This window comes from Salvelinus sp. IW2-2015, linkage group LG27 (genome assembly GCF_002910315.2).
Source record: "Salvelinus sp. IW2-2015 linkage group LG27, ASM291031v2, whole genome shotgun sequence".
NCBI lineage: Eukaryota > Metazoa > Chordata > Actinopteri > Salmoniformes > Salmonidae > Salvelinus > Salvelinus sp. IW2-2015.
In genome coordinates, this window is record NC_036867.1 from 19,977,346 (window position 1) to 20,001,820 (window position 24,475).

The 24,475-nt window shown below is 44.3% G+C and overlaps 1 protein-coding gene across 3 annotated transcripts in view; it reads right to left on the minus strand.

The window, feature by feature from the left end:
• Window positions 1–24,475, minus strand: part of sugct (succinyl-CoA:glutarate-CoA transferase) — a 163,747-nt gene that overhangs the window by 25,008 nt on the left and 114,264 nt on the right. For all 3 annotated transcript variants that reach the window (XM_023972952.2, XM_023972951.2, XM_023972953.2), the window contains one exon: window positions 11,940–12,003. In XM_023972952.2, coding sequence (XP_023828720.1) covers window positions 11,940–12,003 — 64 coding nt within the window. The remainder of the gene's footprint in view (window positions 1–11,939; window positions 12,004–24,475) is intronic.

Sequence of the window (24,475 nt, forward strand, 5' to 3'; positions counted from 1 at the left end):
AAGTTGGCAAGGTATTGCTCAGCACCTAAACCAAGCGCTGAGTCCCATACAAGGTCTACAAGAACTGCTCTCTGTTACTCAAGTGGCTCTGGAACATCCTGAAGGTCATCTGGAGGAGAGCAAAGGTTGCACAGCAGTGTTTGGATCTCGAAGGAAGACGATTCCAAGAGAATTGACCAGTTCAGGATCATCTCCTTGCTAAGTGTCGAAGGGAAGATTTTCTTCAGCATTGTAGCGAGGCGGCTGGCATACTTCCTCTCTAAAAACGGCTACATCAACACATTGGTCCAAAAGGGAGGCATCCCAAAAGTACCTGGTGTCTGGGGCACACAGCGGTGGTGACCCAGCTCATCAGAGAAGCGCGAGAGAACAATGGTGATCTGGCAATTCTCTGGTTTGACCTTCTAACGCCTATGATTCGATCCCTCACAAGCTGGTGCAGACTATAATGACAAAACACAATGTCACAGACAAAGTGGCAGACCTCATCCTGGACTACTACGATAGGTTCAGCATGGGAGTCTTATCAGGGTCAGTAACAGCAGAGTGGCACAGACTGGAGTTGGGAATCATCACAGGCTGCACTATCTCTGTGATCCTGTTTGCCCTGGCAATGAACATGATAGTGAAGTCTGCTGAAAATGAGTGCCGGGGATCTCGTACCAAATCTGGGGCGTGACAATCACAAATCGGGGCCTTTATGGACGACCTGACAGTCACCACAGAGTCAGTGCCAGGAAGCAGGTGGATTCTGCAAGGGCTGGAAAAGCTGATTGGATGGGCGAGAATGAGCTTCAAGCAAACAAATTTGAGGTCGATGGTGTTGAAGAAGGGAAAGGTCGTGGACAGATTCCGCTTCATCATTGCAGCAACACTGATCCCAACCATCGGTGAAAAGCCATTGAAGAGCTTTGGCAAGGTTTTTAACAGGAGCCGGAAGGACACAACATCAATCTATGCCAGCTGTCAGGAGCTGGAGAGCTGGCTGAGAGCGGTTGACCGGTAAGGACAGCCCAGCAAGTTCAAGGTGTGGATGTATCAGCATGGCATCCTCCCGAGGATACTCTACAACGTCCCCATCTCCACTGTCCAGAACTTGGAGAGGAAGGTCAGACGCTATCTTCGAAGGTGGCTGGGGTTGCCCGGGAGCCTGAACAGCATTGCCCTCTATGGGAACAGCAAAAGTTGAGGATGCCCCTGAAGTCCCTAAAAGAGGGGGTTCAAGGTGACTCGGGCACAGGAAGTGATGCAATACAGGGAGTCAAGCGACCCAAAAGAGGTCCAAGGGGGGACAGTGGTCAGGACCGGGCGGAAATGGAGAGCAGAGGAAGCTGGGCTGCAGGCTGAGTCTCGGGGAAGAGCTGGTCTGGGAATGTTCTCAACTACCCGATAAGACACTGCCAAGGGGAAGGAGAAATGCAGGCTGGTTCATGGGGAAGTGAGAGCAGCTGTGAAGAGGAGAGGTCGAGCAGAACAGTGAGAATGAGAGGGCAAGGAGCCTGGATGAGGTGGGATGTCACGCCCTGACCGTAGAGATCCTTTTTTGTCTCTATTTTGGTTGGTCAGGGCGTGAGTTTGGGTGGGCATTCTATGTCTGGTGTTCTATGTTGTCCTTGTTTTGTATTTCTGTGTGTTTGGCCTGGTATGGTTCTCAATCAGAGGCAGCTGTCTATCGTTGTCTCTGATTGAGAATCATACTTAGGTAGCCTGTTCCCACCTGTGTTTGTGGGTGGTTGTTTTCTGTTTAGTGTATGTCACCTTGCAGAACTGTTTCGTTTATCGTTTTTGTTGTTTTGTTCTAGTATTCGTATTCATTAAAAGGAATTATGAATACTTACCACGCTGCACCTTGGTCTTCTCCTTCTCCTCTATACGACGGTCGTTACATGGGAGCAAGCAGTGGACAGAAAAGGCTGTGTCACAACCGTCCGTGACCGGGAGTTCCATAGGGTGGCCCAGCGTCGTCCGGGTTAGGGGAGGGTTTGGCCCGGGGGGGCTTTACTTGGCTCATCGTGCTGTAGCAACTCGTGGCAGGCCGGGTGCCTGCAGGCTGACTTCGGTCGTCAGTTGAACTGTGGTTCCTCCAACACATTAGTGCAGCTGGCTTCTGGGTTAAGCGGGTGGGTTTTAAGAAGCGTGGTTAGGCGGATCATGTTTCGGAGGTCGCACGACTCAACCTTCGCTCTCCCGAGCCCGTTGGGGAGTTGCAGCGATGAGACAAGATCGTAATTGGATCGCAATTAGATATCACAAAATTGGGGAGAAAAAGGCGGACCACACTGCATCAAGTTCATGATCCAGGATGGTGTATGATGTCCTACCCAGCCCATCGAACTGGTTCTGCTTTGGCAAAGTGGAGTCTCTTGCATGCCCGCTATGCTCCTAAGCTGCTGTCCTAAAGCTCTAGGAGGGGGCCGTTATCACTGGCACCATGACCAGGTTCTCAAGACTATCGCAGAAAACAACCTGCACAGGAGTTGGCAAGAGCAAGAGAGCTCGGCCCACCAGTCAGAAGATCACTTTCGCTTGAGCTGGAGAGCAGCCAGGCTCCAAATCCAAACCACCAGCAGGGATCCTAGCTACTGGTTAGGACATGCAGGTGACAGCAGACCTGGAGAAGCAGCTCAAGTTCCCGCAGCACATTATCAAGACAACCCTGAGAAAAGACATAACCCTGGTCCCAGAGTCCACAAAGACTATAATTATTCTGAAGTTCACAGTCCCTTGGGAAGATTGCCTTGAGGAAGAGTACAAGAGGAAGAGGGCCAAGTACGAGGGACTAGTCATAGCCTGCTGGAAGCAGGGTTGAAAAGCTAGGTGCATGCCTATTGAGGTAGGCTGCAGGAGTTTTTCTGGGCAATCCCTCTACAGAGTCTAAAGCACACTCTGTATCAATGGAGCGAAGAGGAGAGATATCAGCAACACCATCAAGGCAGACGAAAAAGCCTCAAGATGGATCTAGATCAAGAGAGGAGATCCATGGAGAGCAGCGTAATGCCACCTGGATACAAGTCGGGGTCTGATCAACCTTGGCTGGGTCGCCTGGGCGAGAGTGTCTGATCTTGTAAGTCCCGAAACACCCTATGATCCCAGGTTACATCACTGATGATGTGTCCAAGAGCATCAAGAAATGTATTCATGAAAACATTTTCTAAATCAATGATAAAAAAACAATTAAATCTATTTCAATCCCTCTTTTTAACGCAACAAAATCTGAAAAAAAAATCCAAAGGGAGTGAATATTTATTATACCAACTGTAGCATAATGACATGCATATTTCAGCCCCAAAATTTAATTACATGACTGAATCGTTTGCTAATTTTCAAGAATATTAATTTGGTTGAAGAATATAAGAAGGGACATCCCGTCAGTCCAGGATCAGCTGTGTCCATTTTAGTTGTGAACTTCAAAGGCACGCCGCTGGTCCAGCTAATAAGGATCCCCATGGGGAATGCCACACAATAAACAGTTCTGCACAATCTCTAATGAGGCAGCTTCTCGCAATCAAAGGCACAAAAACCTATTCGAAGCCTATTCTCCATCACTGATATGTGCAAGACGGACGAAGACCATCATTGAAGAATGGTGGAATGTAGAATTCGTCAGGACTCGTAAGAGTGGTTCCTTGAACTGACTTACTTCCCCTCAGAGGTTAATCATCCCCTTTTGTTTGACTGTTCTGGACATCCATTTTAAGGGACTACTCTCAGCCCCAAAAGCCACACCCCCTTCCAACTCAGCTAATGGCCAATTTTGCACTTTATTTTGCTGTCATTCCATTAATTGCTCTTCATTGTGTTCTTTAGCCATGCATGTTTTCATCACCATTCACCCAAGACAGGTGAGGCCATATAGGCACAATTATTGTGCCCTATTCTGACTTTCTCACTCATGAAACGGTCAAAAAAATGACAATGACTGTGGCGAATTTGCAAGTGCACAGACAGAAAAGCAGGCTGTCTTCTGCAAGTTAAATCGGTCTGAACTTCTGATGCACTAGGACCCTTCCCTGCTCAACTCCCCCAAAATAACCCCTTCTTTAGTCGATGTTTGGTTTTATGCAAATCACAGGGGGAAGATTAGAGAGAATAGAAGTACTCAGAGATGTAATGTATATGTTGGAAAGATGCTTGGCCAGGGGCCCGTGACATGGTACTAGGTGTCTGTTGTGGTTTTCCTGTCTTTGTGGATCATTCTTCACAATTATCCTTGATTTGGCTTGGATTGGCACATCAATGTTCAGGATACACAATGGTAAACAACACATTGAAAACATCAAAGCCCACCACTGATTGTCGGGGGGAGGACATATCACCCATTTAGAATTAATTGAGAAATCAACTTCTAAACATACCTGTTCCAGCAGTGAGCTCAGAATAGAACAACACATTTCAAGTTGATAAAAAATACAAGATTTGTTTAAAAAATGTGTGCTACAGATCAGACTTCCTTGGTGCAGTACATACTGTAGCAGACCTGGGATAACTATAGTTTTATATATGCTGTGTGGGGTCAAATAGTTACTTTGGAGGTGACTACAACTGTTTGATGACAGATCCCTCAAAAATAACTACTTTTTAAAACAATTTAATACAGATCTCAGAAGTGACTACTTTTTAAAAACTATTTGAATATAGATCTCAGAAAGCAACTACTTTGTAAACTATTTGAATGCAGATCTGAGAAACAACTACTTTTTTTTACAACTATTTAAATACATATCTCAGGAAGTGACTACTTTTTAGAAACTATTGGATTGGCTGCCATCAAATAACGGCAAAATTCTGTATTTCGAACTTTTTGCAGATAGAAATATAATGAATAGAGCACACCATTTCCTATACTATTCCAGTCCATCTGACAGTAGATCATACTTGATCTACACAATACATTTCCATCTGAACATACTGTACATTTCGCTACACTCGCAATAACATCTGCTAACCATGTGTATGTGACCAATACAATTTGATTTGATTTGACATTTCCATTTTCCTGAACAGGCCCCATGTGTAGATAATCAAGTTACAGCTACTACCACCAGGCCATCAGACTGCTGAACAGCTAACCCTAGGATATTTAGTTACATTACACACTTACTAGCCATATTTTGTTACTGTTATCATTCTCAGTAACACTTAACATGAAGCAATTTCTAAAGTCCTATGTAACAATAATTTTGCTATTGTAGTAATCAGTTACTAAACATGTATAAGAACTTGATGTCAAGTGATACTGTATTACCTTATGTCTCACTGATTATGAAAATGTACAGGTAACTGCCAAAATAATGAAAACACTTGAGAGTAAATGAGGGATACAAAGGACATTGAAAGCAGGTGGTTCCTGAGTTAATTAACATCCCATCATGCTTAGGCTCATATTTAAAAAATGCTGGGCATGCCAATATTTTGGCTACCACAGCTATGTCCCCATAGAATGTGAATGCCCCCATCCACAGGGCTTGAGTGGTCCCTGAATGGTTTGGTGAGCATGAACACGATGTAAACCATATGCCATGGCCGTCTCAGTCACCAGATCTCAGCCCAATTGAACACTTGACGCCTGAGACAGCGCTTTCCACCACCATCAGCAAAACATCAAATGACGGAATTTCTAGTGGAATAATGGCGTCGCATCCTTTCAGTAGAGTTCCAGACACGTGTAAAATCGATGCCATTGTCACGCCCTGATCTGTTCCACCTGTCCTAGCGCTCGTCTCTACCCCCCTCCAGGTGTCGCCCAACTTCCCCGTTATCCCCTGTGTATTTACACCTGTGTTTTCTGTCTGTCTGTTGCCAGTTTGTCTTGTTTGTTCAAGCCTACCAGCATTTTGTCTCAGCTCCTGGGTTTCCCTAGTCTCTCTTTTTCTCGGCCTCCTGGTGTTTGACCTTTGCATGTCCTGACCCTGTCCCCGCCGGCCTGACCACTGCCTGTCTCTGAGCCTGCATGGCCGTCCTCTACCTTTGCTCCACCTCTGGATTACCGGCCTCTGCCTGACCTGACCCTGCGCCTGCCGGCTGTCCTGTACCTTGGCCTCTGCTCTTGGTTACAATAAACATGGTTACTTCACACAGTCTGCACTTGGGTCTTACCTTGATTCCTGATAGCTATGGTGCATTGATGCTGTTCTGGTAAATGTTGGCCCAACTCATATTAAGACACTTTATGTTGATACTTCCTTTATTTTCTCAATTACTTCTTTCTTAGTCATTTTGAAACTGCAAAAGTGTTCTATTCAAATGTTAAGATAAGCCCATGTCTCTCACTGTTGCCTAGATCTAGCTAAAAAAAATTATTTTTTTATTTATTTCACCTTTATTTAACCAGGTAGGCTAGTTGAGAACAAGTTCTCATTTGCAACTGCGACCTGGCCAAGATAAAGCATAGCAGTGTGAACAGACAACACAGAGTTACACATGGAGTAAACAATAAACAAGTCAATAACATGGTAGAAGAAAAAAAAAGAGAATCTATATACAATGTGTGCAAAAGGCATGAGGTAGGCAATAAATCGAATAATTACAATTTAGCAGATTAACACTGGAAGTGATAAATCATCAGATGATCATGTGCAAGAAGAGATACTGGTGTGCAAAAGAGCAGAAAAGTAAATAATAAAAGCAGTATGGGGGGTGAGGTAGGTAAATTGGGTGGGTAGTTTACAGATGGACTATGTACAGCTGCAGCGATCGGTTAGCTGCTCGGTAGCAGATTTTTAAAGTTGTTGAGGGAGATAAAGTCTCCAACTTCAGAGATTTTTGCAATTCGTTCCAGTGCAGGCAGCAGAGAACTGGAAGGAAAGGCGTCCAAATGAGGTTTTGGCTTTAGGGATGATCAGTGAGATACACCTGCTGGAGCGCGTGTTGCAGGTGGGTGTAGCCATCGGACCAGTGAACTGAGATAAGGCGGCACTTTACCTAGCATAGCCTTGTAGATGACCTGGAGCCAGTGGGTCTGACGACGAACACGTAGCGAGGGCCAGCCGACTAGGGCATACAGGTCGCAGTGTGGGTCGTATAAGGTGCTTTAGTAACAAAACGAATGGCACTGTGATAAACTGCATCCAGTTTGCTGAGTAGAGTATTGGAAGCTATTTTGTAGATGACATCGCCGAAGTCGAGGATCGGTAGGATAGTCAGTTTTACTAGGGTAAGTTTGGGCGGTGAGTGAAGGAGGCTTTGTTGCGGAATAGAAAGCCGATTCTTGCTTTGATTTTGGATTGGAGATGTTTGATATGAGTCTGGAAGGAGAGTTTGCAGTCTAGCCAGACACCTAGGTACTTATAGATGTCCACATATTCTAGGTCGGAACCGTCCAGGGTGGTGATGCTAGTCGGGCGTGCGGGTGCAGGCAGCGAACGGTTGAAAAGCATGCATTTGGTTTTACTAGCGTTTAAGAGCAGTTGGAGGCCACGGAAGGAGTGTTGTATGGCATTGAAGCTCGTTTGGAGGTTAGATAGTACAGTGTCCAAGGAAGGGCCGGAGGTATATAGAATGGTGTCGTCTGCGTAGAGGTGGATCAGGGAATCGCCCGCAGCAAGAGCAACATCATTGATGTATACAGAGAAAGAGTCGGCCCGAGAATTGAACCCTGTGGTACCCCCATAGAGACTGCCAGAGGACCGGACAACATGCCCTCCGATTTGACACACTGAACTCTGTCTGCAAGGTAGTTGGTGAACCAGGCAAGGCAGTCATTAGAAAAACCGAGGCTACTGAGTCTGCCGATAAGAATATGGTGATTGACAGAGTCGAAAGCCTTGGCCAGGTCGATGAAGACGGCTGCACAGTAATGTCTTTAATCGATGGCGGTTATGATATCGTTTAGTACCTTGAGCTGTGCTGAGTTGCACCATGACCGGCTCGGAAACCGGATTGCACAGCGGAGAAGGTACGGTGGGATTCGAGATGGTCAGTGATCTGTTTGTTGACTTGGCTTTCGAAGACCTTAGATAGGCAGGGCAGGATGGATATAGGTCTGTACAGTTTGGGTCCAGGGTGTCTCCCCCTTTGAAGAGGGGGATGACCGCGGCAGCTTTCCAATCCTTGGGGATCTCAGATGATACGAAGGAGAGGTTGAACAGGCTGGTGATAGGGGGTGCGACAATGGCGGCGGACAGTTTCAGAAATAGGGGGTCCAGATTGTCAAGCCCAGCTGATTTGTATGGGTCCAGGTTTTCCAGCTCTTTCAGAACATCTGCTATCTGGATTTGGGTAAAGGAGAAGCTGGGGAGGCTTGGGCGAGTAGCAGCGGAGGGGGCGGGGCTGTTGGCCAAGGTTGGAGTCGCCAGGAGGAAGGCATGGCCAGCCATTGAGAAATGCTTGTTGAAGTCTTCGATTATCACGGATTTATCGGTGGTGACCGTGTTACCTAGCCTCAGTGCAGTGGGCAGCTGGGAGGAGGTGCTCTTGTTCTCCATGGACTTTACAGTATCCCAGAACTTTTTGGAGTTAGAGCTACAGGATGCAAATTTCTGCTTGAAAAAGCTGGCCTTTGCTTTCCTGACTGACTGCGTGTATTGGTTCCTGACTTCCCTGAACAGTTGCATATCGCGGGGGCTCTTCGATGCTATTGCAGTTCGCCACAGGATGTTTTTGTGCTGGTCGAGGGCAGTCAGGTCTGGAGTGAACCAAGGGCTATATCTGTTCTTGGTTCTGCATTTTTTGAACGGAGCATGCTTGTCTAATATGGTGAGGAAGTAACATTTAAAGATGACCAGGCATCCTCAACTGACGGGATGAGGTCAATATCCTTCCAGGGAACCCGGGCCAGGTCGATTAGAAAGGCCTGCTCGCAGAAGTGTTTTAGGGAGCGTTTGACAGTGATGAGGGGTGGTCGTTTGACCGCGGACCCGTGGCGGATACAGGCAATGAGGCAGTGATCACTGAGATCTTGATTGAAGACAGCAGAGGTGTATTTGGAGGGCAGGTTGGTCAGGATAATGTCTATTAGGGTGCCCATGTTTACGGATTTAGGGTTGTACCTGGTTCCTTGATGATTTGTGTGAGATTGAGGGCATCAAGCTTGGATTGTAGGACTGCCGAGGTGTTTAAGCATATCCCAGTTTAGGTCACCTAACAGAACAAACTCTGAAGCTAGATGGGGAGCGATCAATTCACAGATGGTGTCCAGGGCACAGCTGGGAGCTGAGGGGGGTCGGTAGCAGGCGGCAACAGTGAGAGACTTATTTCTGGGAGAATTAATTTTTAAATTTAGAAGTTCGAACTGTTTGGGCATAGACCTGGAAAGTATGACAGAACTTTGCAGGCTATCTCTGCAGTAGATTGCAACTCCTCCCCCTTTGGCAGTTCTATCTTGACGGAAAGTGTTATAGTTGGGTATGGAAATCTCAGAATTTTTGTGGCCTTCCTAAGCCAGGATTCGGACACGGCAAGGACATCAGGGTTGGCAGAGTGTGCTAAAGCGGTGAGTAAGGCAAACTTAGGGAGGAGGCTTCTGATGTTGACATGCATGAGGCCAAGGCTTTTTCGATCACAGAAGTCAACAAATGAGGGTGACTGGGGACATGCAGGGCCTGGGTTTACCTCCACATCACCCGAGGAACAGAGGAGTAGTAGGATGAGGGTGCGGCTAAAAGGCTATCAAAACTGGTCGCTAGAGCGTTGGGGAAAGAATAAAAGGAGCAGATTTATGGGCGTGGTAGAATAGATTCTGGGCATAATGTGCAGACAGGGGTATGGTGGGGCGTGGGTACAGCGGAGGCAAGCCCAGGCACTGGGTGATGATAAGAGAGGTTGTATCTCTGGACATGCTGGTCTCAATGGGTGAGGTCACCGCATGTGTGGGGGGTGGGACGAAGGGGGTATCAGAGGTACGGAGAGTGGAACTACGGGGTCCATTGCAAACCAAAACAATGATAACTAGCCTGAACAACAGTATGCAAGGCATATTGATATTTGAGGGAGACATACAATAAGGCATAAAGTGATTGCAGGTCTTGATTGGGAGAGCTAGCTAAAACAACAGGTGAGATAACAGCAGCTAGTCAGTTAACACAGCAGCAGCAGGTAAAAATGGCGACGGCTAGCAGAGAGGGTCGGATTAACTACACACAGATCCTGAGTTAAAGCACAGAGCCGACAGATAAACACAAATAACGGAATGGAGTACCGTGAATTAATGGACAGTCAAGCAAGCATCAGCTATGTAGCCAAGTGATCATAGTGTCCAGGGGCAGCCGTAGATGGAGCAGTGAGGCCTCCACTAAGCTAGCCCGCGGCGTAAGATTGTTCGATAGACCTGTTCAGATAGCAGCCGATATGCTCAAGACAGCTAACGATTAGCGGGCCGCAGTTAGCATATGGGCGTTCAGGTTACGTCGCGATGGAGGGGCCAGTTGAATAACTCCCTCGGGCAGATAACGTCGGTATCCCAGTCGTGAAGGCCCGGTGGGGCTCCGCATCGGCAGTAAAACGGGTCCGGATAGGTAATTGTAGCCCAGGAGTGGCTGATGGAACTCTTCAGCTGCTAGCTCCGGGATAATTGGTGTTTGCTCCGGAATTGATGTTAGCCAATAGTCACTCGGATAGCAGCTAGTTAGCTGCAGATCCAGGTGTAAATGTCCAGAGATTTGCGGTAAAAATCCGGGGATATGGAGAGAAAATAGGTCTGGTATGCTCTGGTCTGAGTCGGTTGTACAAAACTGGCAATAGTTTTCCGAGCTAAAGGATAGCTGATAAGCGCTAGCTGTGGTTAGCTGAACTACTCACGTTAGCTTGTGAGCTGGCTAACTTCTGGCTAGATGAATAACTCCCTCGGGCAGATAACGCGGTATCCCAGTCGTGAAGGCCCGGTGGGCCTCCGCATCGGCAGTAAAACGGGTCCGGATAGGTGATTGTAGCCCAGGAGTGGCTGATGGAACTCTTCAGCTGGCTAGCTCCGGGATAATTGGTGTTTGCTCCGGAATTGATGTTAGCCATAGTCACTCGGATAGCAGCTAGTTAGCTGCAAGATCCAGGTGTAAATGTCCAGAGCTGCGGTAAAAATCCGGGGATATGGAGAGAAAATAGGTCTGGTATGCTCTGGTCTGAGTCGCGTTGTACAAAACTGGGCAATAGTTTTCCGAGCTAAAGGATAGCTGATAAGCGCTAGCTGTGGTTAGCTGAACTACTCACGTTAGCTTGTGAGCTGGCTAACTACTGGCTAGCTTCTGTTGTAGAAAAATATATAAAAAATATATACACGGGACAGGACGAGGACAAAGGACATCTGACTGCTACGCCATCTTGGAATGACTGAAAGGGACATTCATCAGATGTTTTCAGGCCAAACAATGTCCATGTCCCAGGCCATTAGTTGTGTATCCAGCTATATACCTCAATGCAAAAAAAATAAAAAATAAAGCAACATCTGTTTGGTTAGGGGTATAAAAAAGTTGTATAACTGTACATTTGTATTACTTGACATTCTTTTGATCGATAAATGTTAATGTTTAGCATGTTTAAATGTATTATAAAATCATGAAGTATTTAATTACAGGCTGTATATAAACATTCATATTGGACAGCCCTCCAAACCATGTGCTAATGGTAATATATTTACACTAATTAAACTGTTGTAATCTTTGGTTCTTGATTGAATATTTGGCAGTCATAAAATAATTATTTTGTTTTCAAAAAACTTTTATATATCTAAATATGATTTGTTTTTCTGTGCGAGCCACAAGGGCTCATAGGAGCAGGAGCCTATATCCTGTTTCTGTAGCGTGACGCAGCTTGATGTACACCCTCTGGACAGGAGGCTAGTCTATTGCAGGGCCTTACCCCCAATCGATCTCCTTAATGCTGAGTGTCAAGCAGATATGCATCGGGTCCCACTTTTACAGTCTTTGGTATGACTTTATACGTTGTAATTAGTTTAAAATGGGAGAATCAATCTATTGTCACAAGTATCCCTGTAGGGCTCAGGCTCTTACCTGGTACTGCAATCTTTCCAGCTGTTGGGTGGTTCATCTCCAGTATAAGGCCATTGTTTGCAACCTGAACAAAAATATACAAAGATGAAGATTAAGAACCATTCACTCTTCTTTATCAACTTATTCCATTAACACTTGGCCATAAGAGCTAAAAAACCCTGTCATAATACAGATATACACTATACAGTATATACAAAGGTATGTGGAAACCGCTTCAAATGAGTGGATTCGGCTATTTCAGTCACACTTGTTGCTGACAGGAGTATAATATCGAGCACACAGCCATGCAATCTCCATAGACAAACACTGGCAGTAGAATGGCCTTACTGAAGAGCTCAGTGACTTTCAACGTGGCACCATCATTCCACATTTCCAACAAGTCAGTTCATCAAATTTCTGCCCTGCTGGCGCTGCCCCAGTCAATTGGAGCAACAACGGGTCAGCTGTGAAGTGGTAGGCCACACAAGCTCACAAAACAGGACCGCCAAGTGCTGAAGCGCGCATAAAAATTGTCTGTCCTCAGTTGCAACACCCATTACCGAGTTCCAAACTGCACCTGGAAGCAACTTCAGCACAATAAATGTTTGTTGGGCACTTCATGAAATGCGTTTCTACGCCCGAGCAGCCGCACACATGCCTAAGATCACCATGAGCAATGCCAAGCGCCAGCTGGAGTCATTAAAGATCGCCGCCATTGGACTCGCATTGGACTCCACTGTAGCTGTGGAAACGCATTCTCTGGAGTGAAGAATCACGCTTCACCATCTGGCAGCCCGACGGACGAATCTGGGTTCGGCGGATGCCAGGAAAAACGCTACCTGCCCCAATGCAAAGTGCCAACTGTAAAGTTTGGTGGAGGAGGAATAATGGTCTGGGGCTGTTTGTCATGGTTCGGGCTAGGCCCCTTAGTTCCAGTGAAGGGAAATCTTAACGCTACTGCATACAATGAAATTCTAGACAATTCAGTTTTTCCAATTTTGTGGCAACAGTTTGGGGAAGGCCCGTTCCTGTTTCAGCATGACAACGCCACCGTGCACAAAGCGAAGTCCATACAGAAATGGTTTGTCGAGATCTGTGTGTAAGAACTTGACTGGCCTGCACAGAGCCCTGACCTCAATGAACACCTTTGGAATTAATTGGAATGCCGACTTCGAGCCAGGCTTAATCGCCCAAAATCAGCAATCCATTACACCAACAAAATCGATTATTTAATTTCCCCCATACCAAACAAGAGCAGCATGGATGACATCATCGCTGTGGAACAGAGAAGTGAACTCATTTAGCCGTCCTAGTCCGGAGTTTCCTTTTGATGATGAGATGGTCTTGACCTCTTGATGATGAGCACAGGTGCACCTTGTGCTTTGGGACAACAAAAGGTCACTCTAAAATGTGCAGTTTTTTCACACAACAATGCCATGGATGTCTCAAGTGTTGAGGGGGTGTGCAATTGGCATGGTGACTGCATAAATGTCCATCAGAGCTGTTGCCAGAGAATGTAATGTTAATTTCTCTACCACAAGCCGCCCCAATGTCGTTTTAGAGAATTTGGCAGTATGTCCAACCATCCTCACAACGGCAGACCACGTGTAACCACGCCAGCCCAGGTCCTCCACATCCGGCTTCTTCACCGGCGGGATGGTCTGAGACCAGCCACCTGGACAGCTGATGAAACTGAGGAGTATTTCTGTCTGTAATAAAGCCCTTTTGTGTGGAAAAACTCATTCTGATTGGCTGGGCCTGGCTCGCAAGTTGTGAAGTCCATAGATTAGGGCCTAATGAATTTAATTGAATTGACTGATTTCCTTATATGAACTGTAACTCAGTAAAATCGTTGAAATTGTTGCATGTTGCGTTCATATTTCTGTTCAGTATATATGAAATTGTCATGTTGAATGCAGCGGTAAGCATGGCTAAATGAGATGGCATCGGGGTCGGTTTGAACAGGGCAAGGTAGCTTTTTCTCATCACAACACTTCCTGGCATGCTGTGGCTAATTCACACTTCTATCCATGAGAAGAAGAGCAAGGACAAGATCAGACCTGGGTCACTATATAACTAACTACAAGTTGAAAATATTTGAGGTGTGCAGCTCATGTATTTGAAAGTATTTGATATAACCATATGGTTATTGTACTTCTTTATCTGGACGAGATGCACATCTTCGTTTATGAGTGTTCCTAGGGCATGAGAGTCACGGTTCACAATGACACAATCAATTGACAGTGGTTCAAACCAGTTTTACTCTAATGCACATGCCTATCATGCCACTGGTTTCCTCTTTTTGAACAGACGATCGTAATTCTGACCTTTCATACTATATTCATTTTTATGACAGGACAGTGGGAATGTAGTGGGAGACTCAAGGTAAAGGGCCATGACAGAAAAGTGCTCAAAGGATAGATAGTGCTCTAGCCTAGAACCCCCTTCACCGGGGGGATATGTAGTCTGTTCTATACACTATGCATTTTAATATCCTAAACCTCCTGCACTTGAAACTTCCACATCGCCCACGGTTTAATCAAAAGGCTCCCTATCCGGCCTGTTTAACTAACTTAGGATAATTAGCGCTATACATCAGAGTGTGGGCAAGCTGAAGTCAGGCAGTTACACAAGGACGAAGAGTCAGACCACCAGACATGTGTGACACTCTCGGTCTCTCATCGTCATGAACTCGCTGACCCTCGGAGCATATTACCACGGCGATAGCGTCGAGAGAGTGCGCCTCTCCACCATGTTATATTTAGAGGCTCTCCTCTCTCTACGGGACAGCCGATATGTGGTGGTGCACTTTACCTTGGCCAGGTCGCAGTTGTAAAGAACTTGTTCTCAACTGGCCTACCTGGTTAAATAAAGGTGAAATAAAAAAAACTCATGGGTAATGAGCTAGAGGTGGGTTTGCGTCAGTCTGCCCAGAGGTGAGTCTCTGTCTCTGTCTCCTCCTTTCCCATTGGTATCTGCGTTCTTCATGTCGAGGGAGATCATGCACACCAGAGCCCACTTATGGCGCGTTTACATGGTATGAGGTAGACAGCAAAATGGATGTAATTTCACAGCGAGCCACAAATGCCGTTGTGGCTCGCTGTGAATGACGTCAGCCGCCACGGTAGACGGGGCTTCCCGCCAAAGTTAAAATACTTTAACTTTTACTGTCTGCCGTAGCATTGTTTTTGTACCGAAATCACCATAGCAACATATACAGTCATGCTGGCTTGCTTTTGCCGGCACCATCTTTCTTGCTTTCTTGTCCAGTTGGTTGTTACTGGTTGTTATGCGGATTGGATGTTTTTATGCACAGCATGAGAGTCACACACACACAACTGACACTGCAGCAACTCTGTGTGTTCACCACCAGCCATAGTTCAGCGTAAGTTTGCTGATGCTTTGAATGCCAGGGTTGTGGAGTTAACAGAATGCCAGCTTATTGCACTTACAATAAAAAAATACTCTCAGCCCTTGCACAGAGAATGAACATAAATTTGACTTAATAGCCACAATCCTTCATTCCTTTTTCAGTCAACGGCAGCTTTACCACTTGTTTTCCTATATAACACTGAAGGATGGGGCTGGAGAAATGTAACCATTCTCAAATGCATAGCTGGAGCTATGGATACAAGGATTGACAGTCCACGAGATCAACATGATCAAGGTATTACTGTAAATATTGCCATATGCACCTTTAATATGCAGTCTCTTCTTGTTGTACATTGAAACCATGGGTTTGATTAGTACGACTCCAAATGCTTTATTGAAGCTCAAGGGGGGGCAATAGTTTATTCTGAAGACCTGTTCGCCAAGGTTGATTGAACAGGGTTCCAATTATCGCACTGTTCTCTTACACAAGAGTGTCATGTATTTGTCTTCAGGCACTGTTTATGCATCATTGATGACTCTCTATCTATACATTTTTCGAACAGATCAAAAAGATACACTCGCTTGTTGGTTCTTGAAATGCAAATGCTTACAGACCGTCATAGTCTATGGCACATTCAATAAATGAGTGAGACCGAGAGAGAGAGATTGAAGGAGATTTTTATGGAGTACAAACTGGTAGATATCTCTGGCCTTGTGCTATTTTTATGTATAACAATGGATCTCTCTGTCTCTCTTTTCAGGTAAGAATAAGTCCCTTATGAACAAGTGAGGCCGATGTGTGAAGCAGGCTTAAAAACAGCAACCTGGTCCCCACTCACAGAGGTCATGACAGGCTAACTTTAGGATAATGTACAGCAAAGTCACCACACCATACTATACATGCGTTGTTGCACTTTCGGAGGCGCTGCAAAGGAGATCACTTCCCCACATTTGGTTCCAATTTCTCCTGCTTGTGTGTATGTCTTATGAATATGAAACGGATTGCCGCTGGCTCTTTCGACAGCAGAATCAGTTGGGATCTAGAAATGTACACAACCGTTCAAAAGTTTGGGGTCACTTAGAAATGTCCTTGTTTTTGAAAGAAAAGCAAATTGTCGGTCCATTAAAATAACATCAAATTGTACGCCTATGTAGATATACCATAAGAAATCTGCCGTTTCCAGCTGCAATAGTCATTCACATCATTAACAATGTCTACACTGTATTTCTGATCAATTTTATGTTATTTTAATGGACCAAAAATGTGCGTTTCTTTCAAAAACAAGGACATTTCTAAGTGAACCCAAACTTTTTAATGGTAGTGTATATCTAATTTTAGGCAGTTTACTCTTCCAACTGCTGCAACACAAAAAAAGTTATTCTGGCTCTGAATTTTCGTTCTAGGCCCATAAACCCATTAACCCCAATATGTTGGACAATGACTAAAGACGGGAATTACTTACTCAAAAGACAGAATGATGAGTCTCTCCCTTAAGACGAATGGTGGAATGGTGTGTACTTCCTTTAACAGGGGGAGCCATGACCGTAGCTCTGTCCATCTCGCTTTTTTCCCTGCAAATGGCAGGTCTATGAGACAGCCATGAAAGACGATGGCTTTTCCTTCCCAGTCTCTAATCCACCCTGACCTTGAATAAGAGCAAGGTGACCTGATAGAGTTCAGATTCTCCAGGAATATTGTCCTGCCTCATTTCTCAGTCTTGTTTGTTTCATTCAGTAAAAAACATGGTTGACCTTGTGGTTGACAGCTACCTGGAGAAGACTGGAGTTGACTATGGGACTGATTCAATAAAACCTGCCATCTTTGTTAACAAATTCTGTCTCACATGGAAACTAAAAGAAATTAAGCATCCAACTTTGAGAGGAGACCATCTGTTATTTTGACAGTGCCCAGAACCTTCCCATTTGACCCCAGGATATAAGGAGTGTGAAACATTGATTGTTCAATTGAATTGAGCCCAGAGTTGGACTTCTACCTTATAAACTTATCCAGCAACATCATAAAAATGTGGAAATAAGATTTGCAGTCTGAAATGAAAACTGCATATGAATGGCCAGGTGGCCACATGCTCAACAGAACTTTTGTACTGCTCTTCCAAAGACCTCAATGAAAATGTTTGGTACTTTTTATTGGTTTGTATGAATCACGACATGAATCATAACATTGCAGTGAATATGGGGTCGCATGGCCTGGGACCAAAAGCCAGGTCCAGCAACTGTGTCAACCCTACATGTTCGTCTTTATGCCAAGAGATCTGAACTTCTTGAGAAATGTTCTACAATATTGTAAAGGATAAACACTTGACACAGCGCCATCTTGGCGTGTTGTAGTAATGGATGGGAAAACTGTTTAGAGAACGTAAGATAAGATGATTAAGTGAGGGAGCAATAGGAAAATAAACATTTCAATTCTCAGCTTATCCATATGCTGATATTGAACTTGACAGCTGCCCCTCCTTACAAGGATTTGACAGATAATCAAAAACACAATTATGGAAACCACAAAGTCAGTGGAAATGAAAAGGTGGTACATGAGCGCCACATGCATCTCACATTTCCCCCGATGCACACTTGAAACAGGGTTCCCTTTACGCCTGTGTCAGCAGGCAGTAAAAGCCCTGTTTATTTATGTGTCTCTCATTTTTAACAGCTGCGGGGCCTACCTCCTATGCCTCCTTTCATCGAACCAGGCCTCACTGCCTCCTCTACTGCCACACTCTTCACAAGGAAATGCTTGGGAAGCTCTGTGGTTGCATGAAAGGGGAAAACATTTATATGGATCAACATTGATCGATGGCTTTAATTTAAACATAATATTTACATATATATATATATACAGTATATATATGATTGTTTTGTGCATTCAAATATGTTTTTTCCCAACATATACAGTATCAGTCAAAAGTTTGGACACACCTACTCATGCAAGGGTTTTTCTTTATTTCTACTATTTTCAACATTGTAGAATAATAGTGAATACATCAATCCTATGAAATAACACATATGGAATCATGTAGTAACCAACAAAGTGTTAAAAAAATCTAAATATATTTCATATTTGAAATTATTCAAAGTAGCCACCTTTTGCCTTGATGACAGCTTTGCACACTCTTGGCATTCTTTCAACCAGCTTCAGGAGGTACTCACCTGGAAGGCATTTCAATTACCAGGTGTGTCTTGTTAAAAGTACATTTGTGGAATTTCTTTCCTTCTTCTTCTATTTGTTAAAAGACCAAGTCCATATTCTGGCAAGAACAACTCAAACAAGCAAAGAGAAATGACGGTCCATCATTACTTTAAGACACGAAGGTCAGTCAATTCGGAAAATGTCAAGAACCAAAAACCATCAAGTGCTATGATGAAACTGGCTCTCATGAGGACCGCCACAGGAAAGGAAGACCCAGAATTGCCTCTGCTGCGGAGGATAAGTTCATTAGAGGTACCAGCCTCAGAAATTGCAGCCCAAATAAATGCTTCAAAGAGTTCAAGTAACAGACACATGTCAACATCAACTGTTCAGAGGAGACTGCGTGAATCGGGCCTTCATGGTTGAATTGCTGTAAAGAACCCACCACTAAATACAAATAAGACACAAATAAGACACAAATAATAAGAAGAGACTTGCTTGGGCTAAGAAACAAGAGCAATGGACATTAGACCGTTGGAAATCTGTCCTTTGGTTTGATGAGTCCAAATTGTTTGATTTTTTGTTCCAACCGCCGTGCCTTTATGAAACACAGAGTAGGTGAACGGATGATCACAGCATGTGTGGTTCCCACCGTGAAGCATGGAGGAGGAGGTGTAATGGTTTGGGGGTGCTTTGCTGGTGGCACTGTCTGATTTATTTAGAATTCAAGGCACAATTCACCAGCATGTCTACCACAGCATTTTGCAGCGATACGCAATGGAGTGCTGCATCAGATGACCTGGTCTCCACAATCACCCAACCTCAACCCAATTGAGATGCTTTGGGGTGAGCTGGACTGCAGAGTGAAGGAAAAGCAGCCAACAAGTGCTCAGCATATGTGGGAACTCCTTCAAGACTGTTGGAAAAGCATTCCAGGTGAAGCTGTTTGAAAGAATGCCAAGAGTGTGCAAAGCTGTCATCAAGGCATCATTTTCGTTCCTCATGATGCCATCTATTTTGTGAAGTGAACCAGTCCCTCCTGCAGCAAAGCACCCCCACAACATGATGCTGCCACCCCCATGCTTCACAGTTGGGAGGGTGTTCTTCCGCTTGCAAGCCTCCCCCTTTTTCCTCAAAACATAAGGATGGTCATTATGGCCAAACAGTTCTATTTTTGTTTCATCAGACCAGAGGACATTTCTCCAAAAAGTACGATCTCTGTCCCCATGTGCAGTTGCAAACCATAGTCTGGCTTTTTATGGCGGGTTTTGAGCAGTGGCTTCTTCCTTGCTTAGCAGCCTTTCAGGTTATGTCGATATAGGACTCGTTTTACTGTGGATATAGATACTTTTGTACCCGTTTCCTCCAGCATCTTCACAGGGTCCTTTGCTGTTGTTCTGGGATTGATTTGCACTTTTCGCACCAAAGTACGTTCATCACTAGGAAACAGAATGCGTCTCCTTCCTGAGCGGTGTGACGGCTGCATGGTCCCATGGTGTTTACTTGTGAACTATTGTTTGTACAGATAAACGTGGCATCTTCAGGCGTTTGGAAATTGCTCCCAAGGATGAACCAGACTTGTGGAGGTCTACAATATTTTTCTGAGGTCTTGGCTGAGTACTTTTGATTTTCCCATGATGTCAAGCAAAGAGGCACTGMGTTTGAAGGTAGGCCTTGAAATACATCCACAGGTACACCTCCAATTGACTCAAATGATGTCAATTAGCCTATCAGAAGCTTCTAAGCCATGACATCATTTTCTGGAATTTTCCAAGCTGTTTAAAGGCACAGCCAACTTAGTGTATGTAAACTTCTGACCCACTGGAATTGTGGTACAATGAATTATAAGTGAAATAATCTGTCTGTAAACAATTGTTGGAAAAATGACTTGTGTCATGCAGAAAGTAGATGTCCTAACCGACTTGACAAAACTATAGTTTGTTAACAAGAAATTTGTGGTGGTTGAAAAACGAGTATTAATGACTCCAATCTAAGTGTATGTAAACTTCCGACATAGGTATGTGCACACAGGTCTAGACACAAACAAAGAAAGCAACGGCTAGCTTTTTCAAACAGAAATTTGCATCCTGCAGCACAAACTCCAAAAAGTTCTGGGACACTAGAGAATAAGAGCACCTCTTCCCAGCTGCCCACTGCACTGAGGCTAGGAAACACTTTCACCACCGAAAAATCCATGATAATTGAGAATTTCAATAAGCATTTTTCTACGCCTGGCCAGGCTTTCCACCTGGCCACTCCTACCCCGGTCAACAGCCTTGCACCCCCCACAGCAACTTGACCAAGCCTCCCCATTTCTCCTTCACCCAAATCCAGATAGATGGTGTTCTAAAAGAGCTGCAAAATCTGGACCCCTACACATCAGCAGGGCTAGACAATCTGGACCCTCTCTTTCTAAAATTATCAGCCGAAATTGTTACAACCCCTATTACTAGTCTGTTCAACCTCTCCAACTGCTCTTAAATGCAAGTAAAACTAAATGCATGCTCTTCATCTGATCGCTAAAAGCACCCTCCCACCCGTCCAGCATCACTACTCTGGACGGTTCTGACTTAGAATATGCAGACATCTACAAATACCTAGGTGTCTGGTTAGACTGTAAACTCTCCTTCCAGACTCATATTAAGCATCTCCAATCCAAATCCAAATCCAAATTAAATCTAGAATTAGCTTCCTATTTCGCAACAAAGCATCCTTCACTCATACCGCCAAACATACCCTCGTAAAACTGACTATCCTACCGATCCTTGACTTCGGCGATGTCATTTTCAAAATAGCCTCCAACACTCCACTCAACAAATTGGATGTAGTCTATCACAGTGCCATCCGTTTTGTCACCAAAGACCCATTTACTACCCACCATTGCGACCTGTATGCTCTCGTTGGCTGGCCTTCGCTTCATATTCGTCGCCAAACCCACTGGCTCCAGGTCATCTATAAGTCTTTGCTAGGTAAAGGCCCGCCTTATCTCAGCTCACTGGTCACCATAGCAGCAACCACTCGTAGCACGCGCTCCAGCAGGTATATTTCACTGGTCACCCCCAAAGCCAATTCCTCGAATGGCCGCCTTTCCTTCCAGTTCTCTGCTGCCAATGACTGGAACGAATTGCAAAAATCACTGAAGCTGGAGACTCATATCTCCCTCACTAACTTTAAGCACCAGCTGTCAGAGCAGCTCACAGATCACTGCACCTGTAAATAGCCCATCCAACTACTTCATCCCCATTCTGTTATTATTTTTTGCTCCTTTGCACCCCAGTATCTCTACTTGCACATTCATCTTCTGCACATCTATCACTCCAGTATTTAATTGCTACATTGTAATTATTTCGCTACTATGGCCTATTTATTGCCTTACCTCCCTTATTTTACCTAATTTGCACACACTGTATATATACTTTTTTTTCTATTGTGTTATTGACTGTATGTTTGTTTATTCCATGTGTAACTCTGTTGTTGTTGTTTGTGTCGCACTGCTTTGCTTTATCTTGGCCAGGTCGCAGTTGTAAATGAGCACTTGTTCTCAACTAGCATGCCTGGTTAAATAAAGATGAAATTAAAAAATTCCCTGCATCTAGCTGGTATAGGGTGTAATCATTAGTCTAACAGTTGCAAAGTTTCAATTGGCCAAATTCAGGTATGTTATCCCCATTTTGATCTGTTTGCTTCCGTTAAAGAAACATTTCTTTAACAGAATCGTTGGAATGAATACACCCCTGATCACGCTCAAACACAGTTCACTTTGTATGATAGATAAGAAGATGGGGAAAACACCTGTCTATGAATTACATCTTCAAACTAAGGGCAACCATGGCATCCGACAGGAGATGCGTCCATCCATGATGCATATGAGTAAGATAGTCTAGCTAGCTACATTTTCAGATACTACACATTTGACAGAAAGTGGCTTCATTTCAAGTTAACCTCTCTGGTAACGCTAGCGTCCCACCTCGCCAACAGCCAGTGAAATTGCAGGGCGCCAAATTCAAAACAACAGAAATCTCATAATTACAATTCCTCAAACATACAAGTATTACACACCATTTTAAAGATACACTTCTTGTTAATCTAGCCACACTGTCTGATTTCAAAAAGGCTTTACGGCGAAAGCACACCTTGCGATTATATTAGGTCAGCGCCTAGCCACAAAAAAACCATACAGCCATTTTCCAAAGAAGGAGAGGTGTCACAAAAGACAGAAATAGCGTTACAATTAATCACTTACCTTTGATGATCTTCATCTGATGGCACTCTCAGGTCTCCATGTTAGACGATAAATGTTTGTTTGATGAAGTTCTTATTTATGTCCAAATACCTCCTATTTGTTTGCGCGTTTAGTCCAGTAATCCAAAATGCACAAGGCACTAAGTCCAGACGAAAAGTAAAAAAACGTTCCATTACAGTTTGTAGAAACATGTCAAATGATGTATATAATCAATCTTTAGGATGTTTTTATCATAAATCTTCAATAATATTCCAACCGGACAATTCCTTTGTCTTTAGAAATGAAAAGGAACGGAGCTTGTGCTCACGGCAGCGCGCGTGACTAAACTCTAGGCTTTCTGCCAGACCCCTGATTCAAAAAGCTCTTATTCGCTCCCCCTTCACAGTAGAAGACTGAAACAATGTTCTAAAGACTGTTGCCATCTAGTGGAAGCCTTAGGAAGTGTCTGACCCCATAGACACAGTATATTGGATAGGCATTCACTTGAAAAACTACAAACCTCAGATTTCCCACTTCCTGGTTGGATTTTTCTCAGGTTTTCGCCTGCCATAGGAGTTCTGTTATACTCACAGACATCATTCAAACAGTTTTAGAAACTTCAGAGTGTTTCTATCCAAATCTAATTATATGCATATCCTAGCCTCTGGGCCTGAGTAGCAGGGAGTTTACTCTGGGCACGCTTTTTATCTGGACGTGAAAATACTGCCCCCTACACCAGTGAGGTTAAAGCGTACTGTTAGCTAGCTAAAGTTAGCTGGCTGGCTCGCTAGCTAACGTCACGTGTACGATCTTATTATTCGTATCTCAGAGCCATTTGCTTGACTAGTTATAGCTTAATGTTAGCTAGCTAACATTGAACCTGGTTGGTTAGCTACCAGCAGATTCATGCAGGGTAGTAATGTCATGAGTTAGGATTATGGTTCATTGTTTATCTAGCTAGCTAAAAGACTCTTGTCTGAGTGTGCCAGAGCGCAGAATAACTGATGAATTTCACGAACGCTCAACACTCATTGAATATGGCCAGTGTCAGTAAACATCGACAAAAATGCGTAATTAAATTGTTGCCAGCAGCACAGTTACAGTCACCAACACTCTGGATAACATGAAAACAGCCTAACCAGCTCTGCTAGGGCGAGTAAAATGGTCAGAGTGGGGTGTTCTTTCATTTGTTCCTGGAAGTAGCTTGCAAGCTAGCCAATGTTAGCCAGTTAGCTTGGGTGTTTGACTGCCGTTGTCAGGTCAGAACGTTCAGATCAACGCTATTCATCGACCAGAGTGTCCGATGTGCGCTCTGAACGCTCTGAGAGTGAAACGCTCTGAATTTACGAACGAACAATCTGACAGCACAGCTGCAGTCACCAACACTCTGGATAGCATAACAGTCTAACCAGCTCTGCTAGGGCAAGTAATGTTCAGTGAGCTGTTCTCTCATTTGTGTCGAGAAGTGGCTAGCAAGTTAGCTTGGGTGCTTGACTGCTTGACTGCTGTTGTTAGTTCAGAACGCTCGGATCAACCCTTAAAGAGATGGGTGGGACTAAAGCTTAAGAGTGTGTGAATGATGCTGAATGGGTGTAGACAAAGAAGGGCTCTCCAGTAGTAGTACCAAAACATTCAAAGGCCATTTTCTCAAAAGAAAACAGAGTGCTGTTGAGGCTACTATAGACCTTCTTTGCAAAATAGTATGTTTTAATCAATTATTTGGTGACGTGATTATATTTAGTATAGTTTTATCTAAAAAGGAAAACTTTTAAATGTTTTACAATTAGAATTCTTATGAAATTCACTGAGGAGAATGAT